The 20,283-nt window shown below is 41.4% G+C and overlaps 1 protein-coding gene and 1 long non-coding RNA gene across 10 annotated transcripts in view; one reads left to right on the forward strand and one right to left on the reverse strand.

Annotated features, from left to right (window-relative positions):
* Nucleotides 1–20,283, forward strand: part of LOC107307981 (uncharacterized) — a 55,899-nt gene that overhangs the window by 14,781 nt on the left and 20,835 nt on the right. The gene's annotated exons all lie outside the window — the stretch shown is intronic.
* CLYBL (citramalyl-CoA lyase) overlaps nucleotides 1–20,283 on the reverse strand; it is a 152,050-nt gene that overhangs the window by 1,450 nt on the left and 130,317 nt on the right. For 2 of the 9 annotated variants that reach the window (XM_085535903.1, XM_085535929.1), the window contains 5 exons: nucleotides 19,332–19,425; nucleotides 17,740–17,907; nucleotides 12,446–12,570; nucleotides 581–680; nucleotides 97–424 (listed from right to left, as the gene is read on the reverse strand). In XM_085535903.1, coding sequence (XP_085392029.1) covers nucleotides 585–680; nucleotides 12,446–12,570; nucleotides 17,740–17,907; nucleotides 19,332–19,425 — 483 coding nt within the window. In that variant the 3' untranslated portion in view covers nucleotides 97–424; nucleotides 581–584. Of the gene's footprint in view, nucleotides 1–96; nucleotides 681–1,747; nucleotides 1,893–9,416; nucleotides 12,199–12,445; nucleotides 12,571–17,739; nucleotides 17,908–19,331; nucleotides 19,426–20,283 lie in introns of those variants that run through there. The other 7 variants (XM_085535887.1, XM_085535926.1, XM_085535916.1 and 4 more) reach the window with 5 other exon arrangements.

Consider the following 20,283-nt stretch of genomic DNA (forward strand, 5'->3'; position numbering starts at 1 on the left):
TGTAAATCTGACTCGCGACCATATGCACAAGTTCTGCTGCATTGTGCCGCCGAGAACCGCGCCTCAACCGCGACTGCTGAAAGCAGAGCCAGAGCCTTGTGTAGGGACAGTTTTAATGGCACAGATACATGGGGGGTAGGAAGGGGTGAGCAGCCCATATGGGGCGGTGAGTTTCATCACATTTATTTCAGTCGGTGTGTGAGTACCCGGAGCTTCGACTTTCGGATGGGCTTTGGCACGGGAATAGAGATAGTAGGATGACCGGTGTCCACTGGTTATTTGAGGGGAGCTCACTTCTCAAATGCTGCTGGTGTCCTCCTGTGAAGCCACGACCCCATAGCCGTGATATCACACAGCCATTACATAGCACCATGGCAGGCTGTGGGGCACTGAGAACGAGCGGCACTTTGGGTTGGGAGCAATTCTGGCAAGGAAATTATGACAGATCTGCAAAACGTCCATGAATTTCTGCTTGATGTATTTGATTCCTCTCCCTGCCCCCCCCCCCCCCCCCCCCCAAAGTCTTATAGTCATCTTTTAAAACAAGCTTTCTTGGCCCCATGGTGAGCGCTCCATTTACCAGATCATTTTATCTTGATGGCTGTGGCAAGCGTAACAATGTTCTGTGCCTGCTTCAGCAGCGGCATGTCGATCATGCTCCCGCGGAACGTGAATGCGCCCTGCAAGAGAGACAGCAACTGGGCTGAGCGGGCATGGGAAGCTGCAGCACAGCTCTCCCATCAGAACACATCTGTTGACAGGGTGCAGAGATGGCTCCTAGGGGACAAGCTAACCAACACCTGGAATGAAGGTGGTTTTGGGGCAGGCAGAGGGAATCCCCATATCTGGGCATATGGCTGGGCCTCCCCACCAGGGCTGCTGTGCTCAGAGCTCAGGGCTGGGCTGGAGCCGGAGAAAAACAAATGGTTATTGTAATATTGTGGTTATTGTAAGAATCCTGCCCAAATCTCTGGAAGCAGCGGGAGGCCCACCTGAATGCCGCTATAGGGGATTTCTCAGCTGTGATCCCAATACACATCAGCAGCAATGGGAGAGCCAAGCAAAGCCTGGCCTCACTTTGCATTTCCAGGGACTCTGTGCTGGTGCTGTGCTGAGTTCAAAGCAATCAGCAATGTGTTGCAGCTACCGCTCAGCAGCAGAAACACGTATGAAGCAGAGCAAAACCTGAGCGTTACCACGTGTGTTCTTACCAAGAGAGACTTGATGATAAAGCTCTGTGCATCAGGATATGCCAAAAAATAGGGGGTCGGGGGGAATATTTTCTGTAGTTCTGACAGTACCTTGACACCTTCTTGGATAAAGCAATGTGCAATTCTCATTGGGGGGGAAGGAGATGAGAGGGGCACCCTGTGCAGCATGGCACCGGGTCCAGGGACAGGTCTGGCAGCGAGGATGGAGGGACAGGGATGGGAATGGGTTGCTGTGGGCACACGGGTTGGGATGGGCAGCCTAGTGATGTCTGCTTGTCTGGGAGGGCTGGTAGGGGTTAAAGGGAGGAATCTCACAAACAGAGGGAAAACATTGCCCATTGACAGAGATGGGAATGAAATGCGTTGCTCTGGTGGTACACATTGGTTGACCAAAGGAGTATGAATTAAACACTAAATCACATCCTGGAACAAGAAAAACAAAAATTCCACCTTGAACAGTAACATGACACAAATACCATTGACACAGATACCATTGCATATATGAGCAGGCTCTGTAGGAGCCATTAACAAAGCAATAGTTAAAGCTATGATTTTATTGTAAGCAGGATTTCATGCTAGAGCTTGCAGTATTTTAAGGGGGTCGGAGAATAGCGGGACTGACAGCACTCAGTTGCAGATGCTTCAGATCGAATGTCTTGTTTACAGAGCAACCGGTCAAGCCTACATTAATAGCAATAACAATATTAATTATAATAATAATACTTTCTGCCTTAGTGACATCCCAGTCAGTCTCATGTATAATTACAACATTAACAAAAGATACAGCCTCAAACCACTCCATTTATTAACTGCTGTGAAAATACCGTAAGATTTAAGTAGACATTTTCTGATGTTATTCTTTGGAATAATTCAAATCTATGATCTAAGGCTCCTGGTTAGCACAAGGCATATATACATATATTTTTTTTTTCACAGTGAGAAAAAAATGCATTTTAATTGTGCCTGTTTTCCTATCAGCATTCAGTTGCAGAATAGCTATTGTTTAAAAGAGAAATTCATATGTGCATGATAGGTCTGGAATGGCCCTTCCCAGCCCTGAGAAGTGGCTGTGTTGGAAGAAGCCCTCCCAAGTGCCCACAGTGGTGTGCAGAGAGATGGGCACCCAGTGATGGTTGTGGGGTCAGGACATGGTGTGCAGGGCCCGTCCTGAAAGGAAAAGCAGCACGTGGAGGCTTGAACACAGAACCACGGCAGGTACGCAGCGCATTCTCCTGTCAGCATGCAGCTGCAGGTTTGGCTGTTATGAATTTGAATTCTCAAAGGGAAAAAAAGCAGCAACGAGTAGCACAAAGAATTTGGCTTCTCTGCCTGTTCACTCAGAGGCTTAATTTCTCCCTGCTAATTTGCAGTGCTGAGCTGAAGTCCAGAAAAAGAAACTGATTTTAATGCCATTGAATGTGCCCTATTCACTGCCTCCCCTTCCACCCACAGGTTTCGGCAGATAGGAAATACCCATAATTACAGCTTTGTCCCCATGCTCTCTTTTCCGACTCTGGCAGATGAAATTTGCCCTTAAGGCTCTTTTGATTTTTACTCATATTAATATGAAGAAAACGAGACTTTCTATAAACACCATTTACTTTGATAGTGTTAATCTGGGGATTGGTGTAGCCATAGACCTAAATTTTCTTTTTGGCTGATGGTCTTCAATCATCTCACACTTCTAGCCTGTACTTCCAATAGTTCAGCTGCTGGTAGGAGTCAGCTCTCAGGGAAACAAGATGCAGGCCAAGACCAAAGAAGTCCTACCGCCTTTGTGATGAATTTCTGTATGTCCCAAAGTGGGAACAGAACACAAGCACCAAGTAACAGCTGGGGATCAGTGTGTTTTGGGGGAGACAGGAAAGGGGAAAAAACTCCACATCCAAGTCTCTTGTTGGCACTTATTATGTGTGGAAGGGTTGTGTTGACTTTGGATGGACAGGAAAACCACTGAGGTACCTGTCATGACTTCTCAGAAGATCGTGGAAATTGAAGTCTCTAACTTCTTCATTTCTCCCGAAACATTTCCATGTAACGTGCAGTGTTATACAGAGTTTTACTCCATCCACTTTTGTTTCCTTGTGTATCACTGGGTAAACTAAAGAAACAAGCTGGCTGAAGCTATTGGGATACAGAGCACTTCAGGGACCTCATAGCTCTGCGGCACACTTGCCTCTGAGCGGTGGCTTGGATGAAAGACAGTGAGTTAGTTAAAGCAAAATAGTAATTGTTTTGGGACATGTGGGACAGCGATCAGACAAGTTAGTCTCCCTTTATTGATAAAAAGGAGGAATTAGAGGAATTCCCACTCCTGGGAACACTTGGGGCAGTTTACTCAGTATTCGCTCTTTCCTTGCCTCTATCCATGTCCTTCTGGGTGGCTGCAATGAGCTCCTTGCAAATGCTGCTTCAGGCCCTCTGTTCTTAGATGGAGGAAAATATCAGAAACAGGATCACTTTTCCTAAGGGTTAGCAAGCACATATGTATGAAAGTACCGAGAAAGTAAAAAAATTTCCCCAAAATCTACTGGCTTCCCTTTCAGTTACAGATATGACTCCAAATGGAAGCACTGGTTGTGAGGACTCTGCATTATGTTTTGGGAACCACCAATAGTTGTTATCAATTACCTTGACCTTTGCTAATAAACCTTGCTTGTGGTTTGTCTAACGTAGAAAAAAAACAACAACATTTATCTTGTATAATGTGAAATAATATAGCCAATGGTGCTATGCTCAGCTGTATTTCTAGAAGTCTGGACTGCATTGGGCAGTTCTATGTGGGGACAGCCAGGTCTCCCAAAGCAGTTTACTTTGGGATCCTGTTCAGGAGATTTGGATGGCAGGCTTGGAGGTACCAGGGAGATGTTCATGAGCAGACAGGGCCTTGGCATGGAGTGCTCTGGTCAGTGGAAGAAAAGGAGAAGATAACAGAAGTCATGTTCCATGGAGTTGCAGTACTTATGAGAAAGAACCTGCTGCTGAACTTTGAATTAAACTTAGGTCTGAGATGGGGGTCATTGAATGCATATGAAATTGCCAGCAAATCTCTACCGCTGGTTTGATGATGTGCTTGGAAGATGAGCAAGCTCTTGAATGAGGGGAAGTCCTTTTTAGGCACTCTGCTGTCACTAGGTTAGAAACACCGCCCTGCTGATGAAGATGTGCTTTTCTTCAATGACTTCTCCATTCATCTAGAAATACTTTCCCTTGCAGACCAAATCCCTGCACTCATGTAGACAAGTGTCATCAATTCCACTGACTCAAGAAATGTCTTTGAGTCACAACTGCCTGAGAAACAGTCTCTGTTTTTGTTGTGATTTGATAGATTATTGGGGATAAATCCCAGAAGTCCACTTAGGACTTTTTGGAGACCACAGATATATGTGGAAGAAACCTACTAAAATCTTCCCAGGTCTGAGAATATTATCTCTAATCCTGCACATTGACCTGCCCTAAGGAAATGGGAGTGCTGTGTCCTGGAAGAATGGCAGATTTGCTCTTCAGAGGAGGGGAGGAAGCAGGTGGATGGCAAAGGGTCCTCCTAAAAAGCATGGCATTCAGGAAGATAATTCTCTCAAGGATTAATGAAAACACACATTCTTTAAGCACCCCCCTGCAGAGGAAATGTGGAAATCTCTGCTTCAGGGCTTAAAAAGAACGCTTGGATTTGCTTACAGGTATATGAACAAAAGGGAGCCCAGCTCGCAGCACATGAAGTTGGGTCTGTGCCTGGGGGAGGAGTGATTAGCCTAACCACAAATGAATGACTTTCCCTTCAAACAGAAGGTTGAAACCATATTTTTGGGGAAGTCAAGAGTAGGAAATAAGCTAACAGCTGTGATGGTGCTGAATGAAGGCTTAATTAATTTTCTTTTTCTTCTGCAAGTTGTCGCCAAAGAGCCATCACAGAGAGCTGGGTCACAATTCCACTTTTATTTTTGGTGAACTTCCAAAGGTCAGCGAGCTGCTAGGAGCTGGTCAATGATATCTGGGTCAACTGAGCATGTTTTTCAGGTTATAACATGAAAAAGTCTCCCACTCCTCTGTGCTCAGGTCTGTCCTGCCTCCAAACTGACACACAACTCTCAGCCTTCTTTTAGCATCTTTGCAGTAGGAAATGGCAAAAGAACCAGTGCAGTCACATAGGACAAACTGAGGACTCCCATCACAGTGAGCTATACTAACAGAGCTTTTCTAGTTGCATGTTTTTATATCCTCTGCTCTGAATCCTTTGACATTTGCCTCTTTTGGTCACAATGCTACGTGAGGAAAGGAAGGCATTTATAAACAAGATCTTTGGGAAAAATAAATGATTCTTGGAAAGATTTGTCAAAAATTTCCTTTTGGCAAGAGGAGATACATGGGGGTTCTCTGTGACCCACTGAAGTCTGGGATGAACAGGGAGGGAATTCCACAATGTGTGTATGTACACCAGCAAGGCCCTGTTCTCATCACATCTTGATGTGAATAAGACTTTAATATCACTGCCTTTTGTTTCTTCTCGCCTGTGTAAACTTCCACCAGTACAGAAGCAGTTACTGGATACAGAGGATGTATCACTTTGTAATGCAAGACTTAGTCGGCAGCCTGTGTGTGTGAGATATGATTCTGCCTCTTGGAGATGATGGAAGGACACAAAAGGTCGAGAAAAAAAGAGCAACAGCAACATGAAATAGAGATTTTTTTCCCCCCTCAAATAAGCCCCTAGCAGCAGTACATGAACTCTGACAGGAAAGTCCTCTCTAAAGCTCAACAGGTGGAAAGGACTCTGTGATCCCCCCAGTCCACAAAGGGGCGGGAGAGATGAAGAACAGGGACCCAGAAAATCTATTATTTCAGTCTTGAAGAGTGTCATCTTCTCTGCCCAACATTACTGTTCCCAGTCCTCGGATGTGGGTCCTGCCCTGCTGTGTGACCAGGCAAGTCATGTTTCCATTTCACAGCTCCTCAAGACCATCCGAACCAGTGGAGACAACCATTTAAGCTGGGATGGGCCAGCAGATCCTGCTTGATCCAGCCCCAAAAACTGCTTCAAGCCACTGAGGTCTCCACCTTGCACTGAGCCTGAATGGAAGGCTGACACCAGGCTTTTTAATTGCTGTCATTACGTTTTCACTAGATTCCTTCTCATTGTAGTTATTGCCTTCCTGTGTGCTCATGTAGAGTAGAAAAGAATAAAATTAAGTAAACAAAGAGAGTCCTAGAAATATTCTTCCTTAGTTCCCAGCTGTCATTATATAATGGATGGGGAACGGAAGAAGCCTAGAGAGCACACTGGTTTGGAGATGCTGCTGCCAAGGAAATCTTTACTTCATAGCACAAAAGCAGCTCCCTGGATAAACATCATATCCAACCAGTGAGCATGATGATTATTATACAGAAAAATGAAAAGTAATTGACATGAAGATCAGCATCCTCAGATGCCCTTAATTAAGTCATTCAAAATTAACTTGAGGCTTACAGTTACTGAAGTAATTCGTTAAAACCTTTAAAACTGAAATTGGAAGTAGGTACCTACAGGACAATCAGAAGGCGTTTGATGCTCAAAAAGAAGATGGTCACAAAGAAACACGGGCAAGAATAGTATTGGCAGTGAAGTTTGTTCTGTCTACAAGAAGGGAATCACTATTATTTTTGTATTCTGTATTATTATCTCTAATGTCACATTAATTCTCTGAATAGCGTTGGGCAGCCATTCCTCACTGTGGTTTTCTATTCCAGTTGAGGGAGCTTTTTCAGAAAGCTGCTTTAGCCCTGTGAGAATGGCAGCGAGCACAGAATGGAGCTGTAAGACAGCAAGTCTGCTGCTGCTGAAATTACCTGAAACAATATTTTGGCTGTAAGGGCCTCTGAATTTCCTTCAGTAAGCTTTAGAAAGGGCCATCTGGTGAGAACACGACAGGTCATGTCAGATCCTGCTTTGCTAGTACTTTGCAAGCAGGGCTGGGCACATTGTTGCCTTCACAGTTTGCCTTGTGTGAAGTGGTTCTTGGCACTGCACTTCCACATGGAGGTGTCCACATGGAGGGATAGGTTTGGCATCAGGACAGGATTGGCACCTGGACCCCAAAGAGGTGACATCCTCTATCCTCTGTGGGTGCACATACTGAAGGGCAGGGGTCATGTCCCTGGCTGGGCAGGCAATGAAGGTTAGTAAAGACTGTTCTCCTGAGCAGAGAAATGTAGTGTACAGGCACATTCTTTCTGTGGAGGCATTCAAGGCCAGTCTGGGAGGGGCCCTGGACAACCTGGTCTACTGGGTTACAACCCCATGGCAGGGTATTGTGACTGGATGGGCTTTAAGGTCTCTCCCAGCCCAAGACATTCTACGATTCTATGATCCCCTGACCCCATGCACTGGCCTTAATTGAGAGGAGGAAAACAGATTTAAGATGCAATACATGCTTGCTGGGGAGCAAGGAAGGGGGAATTAGCAAGAAAATGTTTCGTGTGAGTTTCTGCCTTGCTTCAGGAGCCTTTGCAGTCCTGTGCCGTGAAATCTGTTTCCTGCTTTTCCCACCTGGCACATCTCCCTCAGGACTGATTGTACCAGTGTAGGAACAGGTAGGGCACAAGTAATTAGTTAAAATGTCCCCTTCTGCTCTGCTGAGAGGGCTCAAAATGTGCCCTCAGGCACTTCTCCTAAGAGAAAAGCCTTCAGCTGTGACACAACACGCATTTTGTACAATTGTATGGGTAAACTTTAAGCACGAATGCAGTCTCTATTGTTATACATGCATCAATTTGTGCTTCTAAGAACAAGCAGCCTGACAGTGGCCTGTGCTTAAATCCCAGCATCACTCTCCATTTAAACACAGAGAAGCACCTGAGTTTGTATTTCCTAACACTAGCAATGCCACCCAAATCCCTGGATCCCCCGTGTGAGGAATATGGGCTGCCCACTTCATGTGGACTACAGATCTTTGCAGATAACCAAATATAATGGACTGTATATCAGTTTAACACACAACAAGGTACCCTGTGCTCCCCGTGGGGTCCTGACCGCCCCGTTAGCCCTGCAAGGGGTCTACTCTCAGCAGGCAGAGCCCTCCTGGGCCCGGCGGGAGCTGGACAGGGCCCAAGCGCGAGGCGCATCGTCTCCAAGATACAGTGGCTTGGGGCAGCTTGTCCCAGACAAAGAGCATTATGAGGGAACCACTGCTGGAAATTTCCATCCCTTTGTTGGGTGGATGCTGTGTAAATAAATGCATTCCTAAGATTTTTCATAATCCCGGAAAGGCCCGTAAAAGAAGCTCTACAGCCTGTCAAATCGCTAGCGTTCATAAATATTATTCCTCTGCCGCTGAGCACACGATGTACAATGGCACAGAACTGAATGCAAGAAACAAATGCCAAAAGCTTTCTGAGGAGAAGTCTGTGCGTTTGGATACTGCATGCACAGATATTTCTTCTGTTTTGTCCCTGTAACAGCTCGAATTTATGAATTGCTCACCTTAGTTCTTAACACTCCTTACCTGACAGGCAATGCTGGCAGCAGCATTTAGCTACCTATTCCTGGTGTGATGTGCAGGTGCTTTGAAAACATTTATCAATTAGTACGCTGATGTAAACGTGTAAGCAACCCCTTAACTCGACTCTCCTGTTTTCCCTTCTGTCTGAATCTTATTTTAAAAACAGACAATTCGGGAAGATCCTCTTACAGCAACAATGCCCCATTCACTCGTCACATACAAACAGATAGAGAAGGTATTCTATTCACCCGGTGTGCTGCTAGCAAAAGCATGGGACTTACTTGCACAGCAGAGAGCAGTAGCAGCAGTCACCAAAGTGAGATCTTCCCTAGATAAGCCAGCAGCTTCTCCCACTAACTTGTCCCTCTCAGTCTCAGTCAGCATGGATTTCTAAGCTGACTTCTCTGCTTAACGCAGCACAAATTCTATAAAATTTAGAACAGAATCTGACTTTCAGTCTGCCAAGGTCACATTTATTGCCTCTCTCCTTCATTTCTGAACATGCTCTGACATTTATCGAACGCTTAGGTTTTCCCAACAGCTACTCCAGCTTTCTTTAGGATGAAGTTTTCAATTTTGGAAATCACATCCCCTACTAAAACACATCAGCTGGGAAAACAAACAAACCAATACAGAAATAATACTTTTTTTCCCCAGTACTTTTCATTTCTAGATCTTAAATTTCTAGACAATAGAGAACATTTGATACATAATTTGATGAAACATGAAGTGCACTTTTTCAGCGGTTGTCTTTTTATTTACCCAGAATACACTGTTACTATTTATTTACTACACGTGCTATTTTTCAAGTTAAAAATATATTAAAAAAAATAAAATGACACTAGCCTAGAAGCCAAACCAAAACAACACCCCAAACAGTGCTGTCACGGTAATGTAAACCTGTTTTTGTCCAGCAGAGTCTTTAACACTCTTCTGTTTGGACACCATTATAGCATCTCCAGCTCTACAGTGCTTGTCTGATAGGCAGATTTTTAGGAACCTCAATACTTTCAGTCTGGGGGCTTCTCTGCCCAAACTTGTCAGCTTCCAGGATGAAGGAGCTTGCCTCAGCCTTTATTCAAAGAAAGATTATTATGGTAATTGTCTCTCTCAAACTGGAACCGATTGTAAAAGCTTATTACTGTATTTTAATATAAAATACTGTTGACCAAGGGCAGCAAACTTTAAAACCAATGAATAATAAACCATGATCCCAGAGACCAAAGACCGGTAACTTATCTGCTGCGCAAACAACCACACAAATCCCTCGCGTTTATTTTTTCCAGGCTTTCAGCTTTGATTAATAACATGGCAAAAGTACACAAGTCTCAACCATATTAACCACAGCTATATTTTCAGTCCTACTGACACGAACGCTTTAATAAAATAAAAGGAAAAGGAAAACAGAAGAGGTGTTTCATTAGGACATGAGGATTACTAAAACCACTGTGTGGAGCATTTGTCAGGAGGTGGCACGGGAAGAGTTATTACTTACATTTTAGTGTGTCTCTAGGACGCAGAGCCAGAGGCTCCCTCGGTGAGATATGTTTGCTTTGGAAAAAATATGAAGTAATCAGGCTGCCCGAGCTCTTCTAGCTGACACATTTTTCATACCAAAATACAAACCCAGCTAAGAAGTTTGCAGGAAACACTACAGGGAAAACTGTTTCTCCAGTTTTGTTAGGAAGCCCAGCAACACTGGAGTGGTGCGAGGCCCAGAAGTTCTCAGATTAACCTGCCAGTTCTTTTTACAGACAGGCTGCTACTTGTAAAAATATATGAAGCATACATATATGAAGCATGGTTAAAATAATACACCAAGATGCAATCCCCCACAAATCTGTACTTGTGTCTGCTTACAGAAGCTTGCAACCTAAATGAAAAGCATTTATTGAAACACACACACAGAAAAATGGCTGATGTGATCAAGAAACCAATGTTGTGCCAATAAAATAGCAGCTTCAAAACAAATCCAAAGAATAATGCTTACTACTATAGAGTGCTTGCATTTTAACATCTGTGGCTTCATTAATGTGTGATACTGGGACTGTAGTTATAACTCTCCCAGTCTCATCACTGGCTGTACAAATGACAGGGGTATTCCACAGATAAGTTTATTATTTCAGTGAATTAAGAGCATTTTACAAACAATTAAAAATAAGCACTATTGTTCTTAGCATGTCATTTGACTTTTTCATTCTGCATCTACCTGCCCACACTCTTGTTCTAGCAGCGTATTTATAACAATGCCTTTGGCAACAGATCTGAGCTTTTAAAATAAGGATAACGTGCAATGCTGGTCACAGATTTTCTAGTTCTAAACCACAAACAGGAAGACAGGCAAAATAGAGTAGTAGAACAAAGAGATCCAGGCATGTAACACAGTAACAGTGACCCTGAAATAACTGCTCAGGATGGCACCCAAATATGATAGTAAAGCAAGCATTAGAAACACCTCGGCACCACAGACGGGATGCGGCAGCCTCGCAAAGCAAAGGGCAGACCAATAACAAATACCTTGTCACACTTTCATCCGGAGATGAAAGCACCATTTCTGCTTTGACCTTTTTTAGAATCTGTAACTCACAACACCTGGGGCAGCAGAGATACAAGAGAACGGGGAAGGGGCAAGCTGCAGCTTATTCCTACCCACCAGCAAGTGACAAAACACACAGAAAATCTCTAAGCTGCACTGGAGAAAGCAAGAATCTATGCACAGCCCTACATGTGAGCTTCATTAACAAAGATATTTTTTCCCACTTGAATTGCACACACACGAGTGTAAACCATTTCTGCATGCCCCCACTACCCGCTCTGACATCGGGATTTTGGCTGTCCCAGGCTTGGCTGTCACTAAGACAAACATATTTCACCACAACTTTTTTCATTCAAAAAGAGGCAAACTGGATTATAGCAAATAACCTTTAAGATAATTAACTGACAATGCTGCAACTAGCATAAAATCTTCCTTCAGGCGACCCCTAATTTAAGTATTACTGGCACAAAGTGGAGACAGATTGTGCATCACCACCGCAATATTTACATAGCAGAAACCCACAGAGCAGGAAACGTGAGACTCAATGATGCACTAAATTAGGAACAATCATATTCTAGTGTTAATTTGCTTTCCACTCTATCCAAATTTCAGGTCCAGCAATCGGTGCAAATGCACATAAAACATTCTCATTTTTAATGATTAAGAACCACAGTCTGCAAGCAGTTCTGCTCAGAAGTAAATCTACTCACTGCTAGGGACGTTTGGAGGATCAACCTCTCAAAACTGAGGCAGTTTTACCAACACAGAGATTTTCTGAAAACTGAGTCTTCCTCGTCTGTTTATCCCTTTCCATCAATTATGCCTGCACACGCTGTTGGAGTCTTCTGCCCGGCTACCTGCCTTTTGCTTGCAAGTATTTTCTTTTGGCTGTCACACCGCGATTCTGCGGTGAAACTCAGAAGCAGTTTTAATTCACCAGTGCTGCAGATATATACACGTGTGTATTCAGAAGGCTCTGTGCTTGAAGAATTGAAGTTAAAAAGGGGAGAGAAAAAGACAGCCAGGTTATTTGTAAACACACTGGTGCCACATTCATGATAAATACACACTATACAGTCTCGATGCAGATAGAGATTTCAAAAGCGTGACTCTCGAATGCAGCATGCTTATTAAGATGAATGCAAACAGCCACTACCAATCTCTCTAAATTTTAAACATTATTTAAATTTACTTTCCACAACATCATATAACAAAATATTTACCTTTCCTAAACGCTGATGTTCTTCAAAAGCGGAAATCAGCTCTTGAGCCCACTTTATTTTTTCAGGGCTGGGAGAGAACTGTTCCTGGACAACAGCAATTTGGTTAGGGTGAATCACCTGCTTACCTACAAAGAAGATTAATAACACCAGAATCATGCATCGACAAACAGATGTTCAAGCAAAATGTTCCAACCACTTGAGGCTCTCCTATGCCTCGCAGACTTTCTGCTACTGAACTAATTATTTTACTTGTTTTCTTTTATTATTTAACTGGACTATACGCCAGGTTTTTAAGTATAAAAATATCTTGAGCAGTACTTGCATTTAGTATGTTTGAAGGGACCCAGAATTCTTTCTCCTCCCTTCCCATTTCAGCCCACATATCTTCCACGGGTCATCTCAGGTGGAATGGTTGGTCTGGGGCCGTCAGCAGTGCTAGAGTACAATGCACCTCTGAATTTTACCTTTATAAATAGCACCTCCAACCACTCGTAAATAAGCTGCATTAAAATGTGTTCAGAAAATGGGGTTTATCTAACTGAAAAGTTTCTGGTCATGCAGTGATCGCTCCCTCAGTTCTTAGCCTCGGCTGCATCACGCATTGCTCAGTGCTGCTTATGTTTTTGTTGTGTTTTGCAGGTGCAGGTAGGCTGGGGTATTTATTTAGTCACTGGTATACTAAACCACTGCCAGAGGTGCCCTGAAGTGTTACGAAGCACTTCTTTTTAATCCTTTCTTGTATGGACATACAGTAGGAAAATAAAAATAGGTGTAGCCTTTTTTTTTTTTTTTTTACCAGAGATTTTCCAATGTGAATAGACAGCCACATAATCCGTTCTAATCTGTTATTGTACTTAGCCACATTAAAACAAATACATATCTAATTTGTTTGACAGCTTTCAAAGCGTGGCACTCGACATTATTAGCCCGTTTCTAAGGGAATTTCACAGGCAACGTGATGGCTGCATGATCCCCTGCGCCGTGCCGTGGGAGCGCTTCAATAAAGCGGGGCTACTACAGCTCCCAGCTCCTCAAACCTCGCCATGACACAAATTAATCCCTCTATGCTACACGGCAGAGCAGGTTGCAGCCACGAGTCCCATCCCCAAGCCTTTCACGCCTCCCAGCCCTCCAGCGAGGCACCTTGGGCTAGGCCAAGGGCCTGGGACCACTGCGGAACTTGCCCCATGTTGGGCTCACACCTCCTCCAGCCCTCATGTGCTACACAGGGACCCCTGAGGACCTCAAGAACCTGTTTGGCTCTGGGGTGGTGCTGGCACTGTGGGCATCTGTCTGGCCTGGGGAGGGAACGGGACCCTTCCATTGAGCTCATGGACATGAAGCTAGAAATAAGCTCATCGCTACACGCAATAAGTCCCATATCACAGCACACGCATGCCACTGTTTTAAACAACTGAATGGGAAAAAGATTCCCATCACCGGGATTCCTTGTGTCGGCCTGCAGTGGCTTTCTGATAAACGTGTGCCATGACAGGATTGTGAGGGCTTTCTTTTGATAGAAAGCAATTGTAACTCGTCAGTGTTGCCCCGTTTCTTTAAAATCCACAAGTCATTTGATTTCATTTTAGTTCCCATTAAACAGTTGCTAGTTTAAGATCTTGAGGATGGCCAGATACTCCGTCTGAAATTTTATTATGGCAAAAAACTTAACAATAATCTGAATTTTTTTTTTTTTTTTTTAAGAAAGAAATTATAGGCAGACAAATTCCCTGAGCTAATGCTGTACATTTGTTCTAAGCAAATGTATTTTAGTCACTTTAATTAAATACAGCTACTGGTAAGCTTACAATGCTCCTTATTTTTAATATGACGCATTCTAAACTATGGAGAGCGTAGAAATAATTTCTGCAAAGTGCAGAAAACCTGACTTTCTGTGAGAAAAAAAAAAGAACAGATTGAAATTTATAATTAAAGTTACAACAAAAATAAAAGCACACATACGATTTCTTAAGGCGTGAAAAATTCCTGTAAAAAGATTTTCTTTCGATACAAATATCCATAGCAGGAAGCTATACTTTGCACCATTAAAACATTACCAAACAATTTACAGAGAAGAAAATTGAACCTTTGATTTATAGCACTCAGTGGATTTTTGTCACAGAATTATGTATCCAAATAACTGTATAATAGACATAATGCCATGCAGGAATGAAGCAAATATTTTAAGCAGAATTGTTGTTATTGACAAGTTACTGAGAGAGTGCAAAATTGGAATACATTAAAATTTATGACCATGAAATCCTTTTTACAGTACCTCTTGATATATCGTGCTTTAAATCAATACCTGTCAAGTCTTTTAGGTAACTGTATGATGGTGTCATTTTTGCCTTCTACAAAAGACTACAAAAAGAGAGGAAACCTATAGTGTTTCGTATTTATATCTGGCTTCTCAGCATGGAGCACGAGACTTAGTATAATGATTTAGTATGCTGTTAAAGCTTATCGTAAGTCTTCCTTAATTTTTTACATAAACTTTCCTAAAGCTGATGACCATTTACACAGGCAGCACGCTGGCTTTAAGTCCAGATACTCCAGCGTTGTAAAACATCCTGTTGTATGTGCATGTGTGTGTGTATGCATTTATAGTAATACATATACAGAAGATGTATTACACTGGCCAAACAACAATTGAAAGCAATCGATTTTATGGAAACTCAGTAGCCGAAGAAAAACAAGACTGTTTGAAAGCTAGCTGGAAAAAAACTTGGCAGTGAGGGTCACAGCAGTAACCAAATAGATGGTAAATTCTTTGCTATATTATTTAGCTTGTTAAATTGTCAGTGAGCACATGTGATTATTTGAAGGATAATTCTGTTCTACTGGTTTCTGAATATAAGAAAATTTAAGGACATGTAACTTTACTGAATATATGGAGTTTATGATTGCGTTTGAAAGAGATGAATGCGGCCCTACGTGTGCACTCATTTTACCAGTTACCAGGCAATTGGTGAGCTTTCCTTCATTTTAGTCCTATTGATTCCAATGATTTATACTTACTACGTGTGGAAAAGTAGAAAGATGTGATTGTAAATAGTTAAAAATCGTGTGGTTAGAACTTTTGTTATTAAGGCGATGCTTCAGGATTTTGTTATCGTATTATCCGACAATGGCCAGTGACAAATGTGATGTATTTTATAGAAGGTCATGGATTAAGCTAGGACCCATTTGTAAATTTCTGTGATGAAAATTAAATTGCAAATATTAAAATGTTTTTACTTACATAGTTTTTGAACCAAATGTTTTTCCTTTCAGTTTGGAAGTGATATTTCAATTTAGCTAAACTAAACAAAAACAAAGATTAAGCAAACTGCAAGCAAAAGAAAGAAAAAGACAAGGGAAATATTTTTGGTGGCCCTCAAAAATTTTTTCTTTACCAAAAATATGAAAAAGTCTGTTTTGTTCTGAACAATTAAAAAAAATAAAAAATAAAAAAAATATATAAAATATATATAATAATATATAATATAAAAATAAAATAAAAATAAAAAAAAATTAAAAAAATTATATATATATATATACACACATACATATATATATATATATATATATATATATATATATATACATATATATTTAGAGAATTTTGGGCAAAAAGTCAGAATACTGACCCATCTCCCTTTATGATGGGAGAGTTTGTCAGGCTCCTTGCTGCACTTCTGAGATGTGGTGAACAGAACTGCAGAGAGGCAGAAGGCAAAGAGCTGCGAGTTTCTGTTAGTGAAGCTGGTACCTTATACACAGCTTTATTCTTTATGGACTTGTTAGATACAAACTTGATGCCCTAAACTGCCACACGTGACCTGTTTATTTGTCTCCTATCTGGACTTTATTCTCACATGGGAAAACTTCCTACAGAAAGTCAGAACAGTCCAAAACCCCATCAATGCTGTTTATGCTTTGCGATTTAAAATTTTCCAAACTGGCAGCCTGAGCAAAGTATTTAAAAGCACATTAAGCATTCAGAAAGATTGTTCTCAAAGGTGCTGGGCATCTGCAGCTCCATCTTCTGTCAACAGGAGGTTCAGATACTTAAATTTTTCAAAAATCAAACCCTTCCCTAAGCTAGAAAAGATTGGTCTCGATTACGTAGCCATCAGCAGGTGCTACCATTCAGGAGCTCCATTATTTTCCCCAGTTCAATAGCGGACGAATCGAGGGTGGAAGTCTACACGGACACAGATAATGTTGTGTAGCTGTGAGGAGCTCCCTGCTCTGCCTCTGAAACAAGATCTGCTTTTGCAACTGCTGAAGCTCAGCAGACGGGAAGGCAGAGAGGCAGAGTTTGGGCTGAAGAGAATCAATGGCTTTGCCCCCCTCCTCCCCCCACACTCTCCCCCACTATTGAGTCTAGACCTCTTGAAAGAACACTTTTAAAAGAACACTCACTGTATTTGGTTACTTTGCTTGGTACGTTAAGATCTCGTATGTCATTAACTGTAAAAATACAGTGCGCTAAACCATATCATCAGGATCTATTCCGTTGCTAACAAAACCCGAGCAGCTATATGATTGCTGTGCATACATCCTGAACGAAGGTCACAGACAAATAATGTAAAACGTCAGTGTTGAATCCTAGAATTCTATAACGCATGTGTCAAATGGCTGATTTCTATTGCAAAAACACAATCTTTGGTGGCTGCACGATCCCACCAGGGTGTCCAAGTGATCTGGTACACCAATCACAGGGTAACAGGCCGCATTACAGGGCTCTGTTGCAAAGAGCCTGCTGGTCTTGCTGTCTGCCAATACCCGTAGGTGTCACCAGCACTTACTGGGAGGGGAGCCAGGAGACGAAAAACAAATCAAAGAAAATAATAAGAAAAGAACTTTCCTGTAGCAATTAGTGTGCAAGGGTCGCTTATCAACTTCCTCACCTACCAAGTGCTTCTTAAGCAATTGCTGCTTAAAGAATAGGCAAAAGGGATCCAAATATCTTTAAAAAGTGACTGCAGATTGAACATTGCAAAGTACAGTATTGCTTGTCCTGTACTTTGTGACTGGAGGAATCACATCTTGCACACTCTCTGCCCCAACCTCTCTTCAAAATGCAGTCCTGTGCTTGAAGGGGTGTATTTTTAAAAAGCAGCCAGTGACTTTTCAGGCACAACTGTAAAGTTGATAATTAATGCAGATGAGCTTGGTGCTGCTTCATTTTTAAAAAACTACCCTGAAATATAAAAAGCAACTTATTTGTCAAAGTAACAGTAAACATAGAAGTATCTTGAAATTGAAGAATATAGGCATTATTTTCAGATGTTGGCAGAAACCCATACCAGTGAAGCCCATTGAGGCACCTTCCTGTGATTGCCTACGGAGCCCATCTTCATCTCGGAAATCAATGTAAACCAGGTCTATTGCTTGGAGGCCAAATGCTTTTGCTGTGACTATTATTTTCTGCCTGGCATATAAAATATCATGAGTTTCCTTATTGCTTGTTGCACCTGTGAAAAGAAAGAAAACAAAGAAAAGATTATGGGAGCTCCTTAAATCTTTGTAAGAGAAAAAAAAAAAAAAAAAAAAAAGGAAGAAAGAAATCAAGAAAATCTGAGATTTCATTTAACTGATTGGGAAAACTAAGATGTATCACAAGGCTTTATTGTAAAATGGTACTCCTGGGGAAAAATAAGCAAAATAAGCTGCTTTAGCAAAAGGAATACACCTCTCCTTATAGACTTGATTATAAAATTCAGGTTTTGATTCAGTTCAAATCTGGAGTTGTAAGTTGAATTTGATGGAAGTTTTGGCTGGTAAGGACAGCAGAGTTGGGACTAATGTGCAGTAATTACCTTATTGTATTACTAATCTATGTGCAGAAAGAAACACTACAGCAAGGGAAGCTTTATGCAACGTGACACACCGGCTACAACTAAATGGTTAAAAAATTCACACTGAGAGCAGAATTGCACTTTCCTTGGTTGTGATTCTTGTCACAACGGATGTCCTAAGCTGAATATTTAAGCTTTAGTATTTGGATGAAAAATGATGGTAGATGGCCGAGAAGAACCAAAAGTATTCACAAGATTTGATGTGTTCACGGTGCACTGGCTAAGCAGCATTGTCACACGAAGGCTGGTGCAAAAAAATAATAATACCTTCCTTTTCCTGAGGGTCGCTCTTTAGATGCAGATTTCCAATTTGTTAGGAATAATTTAATGAATCAATGCTAATTTTTATATTAACATATTTATTTTTAATTTAAACGTCTACAGCTGTGAGCTAATATCTTTAAACTGAATCAGACTAATGAGGAGATAAGTGGATTCTCATAAAAAGAATTCGGAACTACTTTTCATTTTCAAGGAAGATTAATAGTGTTTTTACAGGAAAATATTATTAATAGTGTTTTTACAGGAAAATATGCTCAGCATTACTATATTAACACGGGGCAAATTTAACGCAAATTTATTATAGCAAAATGTGACATGATAGTATTTGCAGATGATGTGAAAATCCTGAGTGATAACCGCCTCTAAATCAGAAATAGACACCAGAATTATAAGATTTTCAACATAGTTTTTAAAAGCACATCATGTTTCTTATGGGTAACCTTATTTTTTAATAATTTCAGTGACTCAACAGTTTGCTTAGATTTTTTTTTTTTATTCTTGTTTTATTAATTTTTTGCTACTGTATGGCAAAAAGCATAAGGAAGCATCAATGCCCTGTAATACGCAGGAATCATGTTTTAATTTCTCAGTGATACATTCCACATTGGGGGGAAAAAATGGAGAAAAAGGAATGTGTAAAATGCAGAATCAAGAGGTTTTATTATGTTAATTATTGCTTTTGGTAATGCAATGGAGATAAATTGGGTTTCTTCAATGCAAATGCCATTAACTGTTACAGAAAAGAGACAGGTAACAACCTATGCTGGCACGGAAATCCTCTCCTCCAAAGACGACTGCATCCAAATGAAAGCCAACCTGGGATCCTGTTCTCAATGCTTCTTCACAGACAGCCTACAAATTGGAGCATATCGTTAATTTCTACAGAAATGCAAGAAGCAGAGAGACTAAGAGGATATTACATCAATCTTGGTATTACCAAAACCTGGTGATCCTTCGGCTAAAATTGTTCCTATTAAGTAAAACTGTTGTAGGTGCTCGAGTGTGCACAATGCTTTAAAATGACTCAGCAGAACAGAAAACATTATCTTGCCCTGAGCACCTATATGCCTCTGGTGTGGAGGCATCACAGCAGCTTTGCTGCCTCTTGGCTGGAGCTCACCATAATGCTCTTGCGATTGCTGCCTCGGATATTCAGGCAGTGATAAGGAACGAAACACTCCTCAAAGGTGCTTAAAAACAAACAAAAAAGTATTATGTTTGATCAGTTCGACATGTAGCAGCACTGCCTGAAAAAAAAGAAAGAAAGATCGGGATCCCGGTTATAAAGTTAACAATTTCAGTGGTTTAAAATGGTTGTGGATTTCTTATCGGATAAATTGTCAATTTAAAGGCTTCTGCTGCATCTAACAAAAAAGTAGCTAAGGAAGTTTAAAATGCAACAAGTACCACAGAAAAGTATTAAAGTGAAAGCAAGCAGAATTTTGCTATCATACCTAGGAAGTGCATTTCCAGAATGTTACTGTTTTATATTGATCTTTGTAATATTAATATTTGTTAAGGATTAGGTATGCAGAGAGGGAGAGAAGTAATTACAAACTCTGCTAGTGGGTGTTCTTACATGGCTGCTGGTGGGACACGAAATTATTATTAACCTGAATGATTTAAAAGGCAACTCTGCTGCCAACATCAAGGGACCGCAGCATTAAAAACCCCCCTATAAAATATTGCAGGCGAATAAAAACCTTAGCC

This window comes from Coturnix japonica, chromosome 1 (assembly GCF_054131305.1).
Source record: "Coturnix japonica strain WE chromosome 1, WE-NBRP24, whole genome shotgun sequence".
Lineage (NCBI taxonomy): Eukaryota > Metazoa > Chordata > Aves > Galliformes > Phasianidae > Coturnix > Coturnix japonica.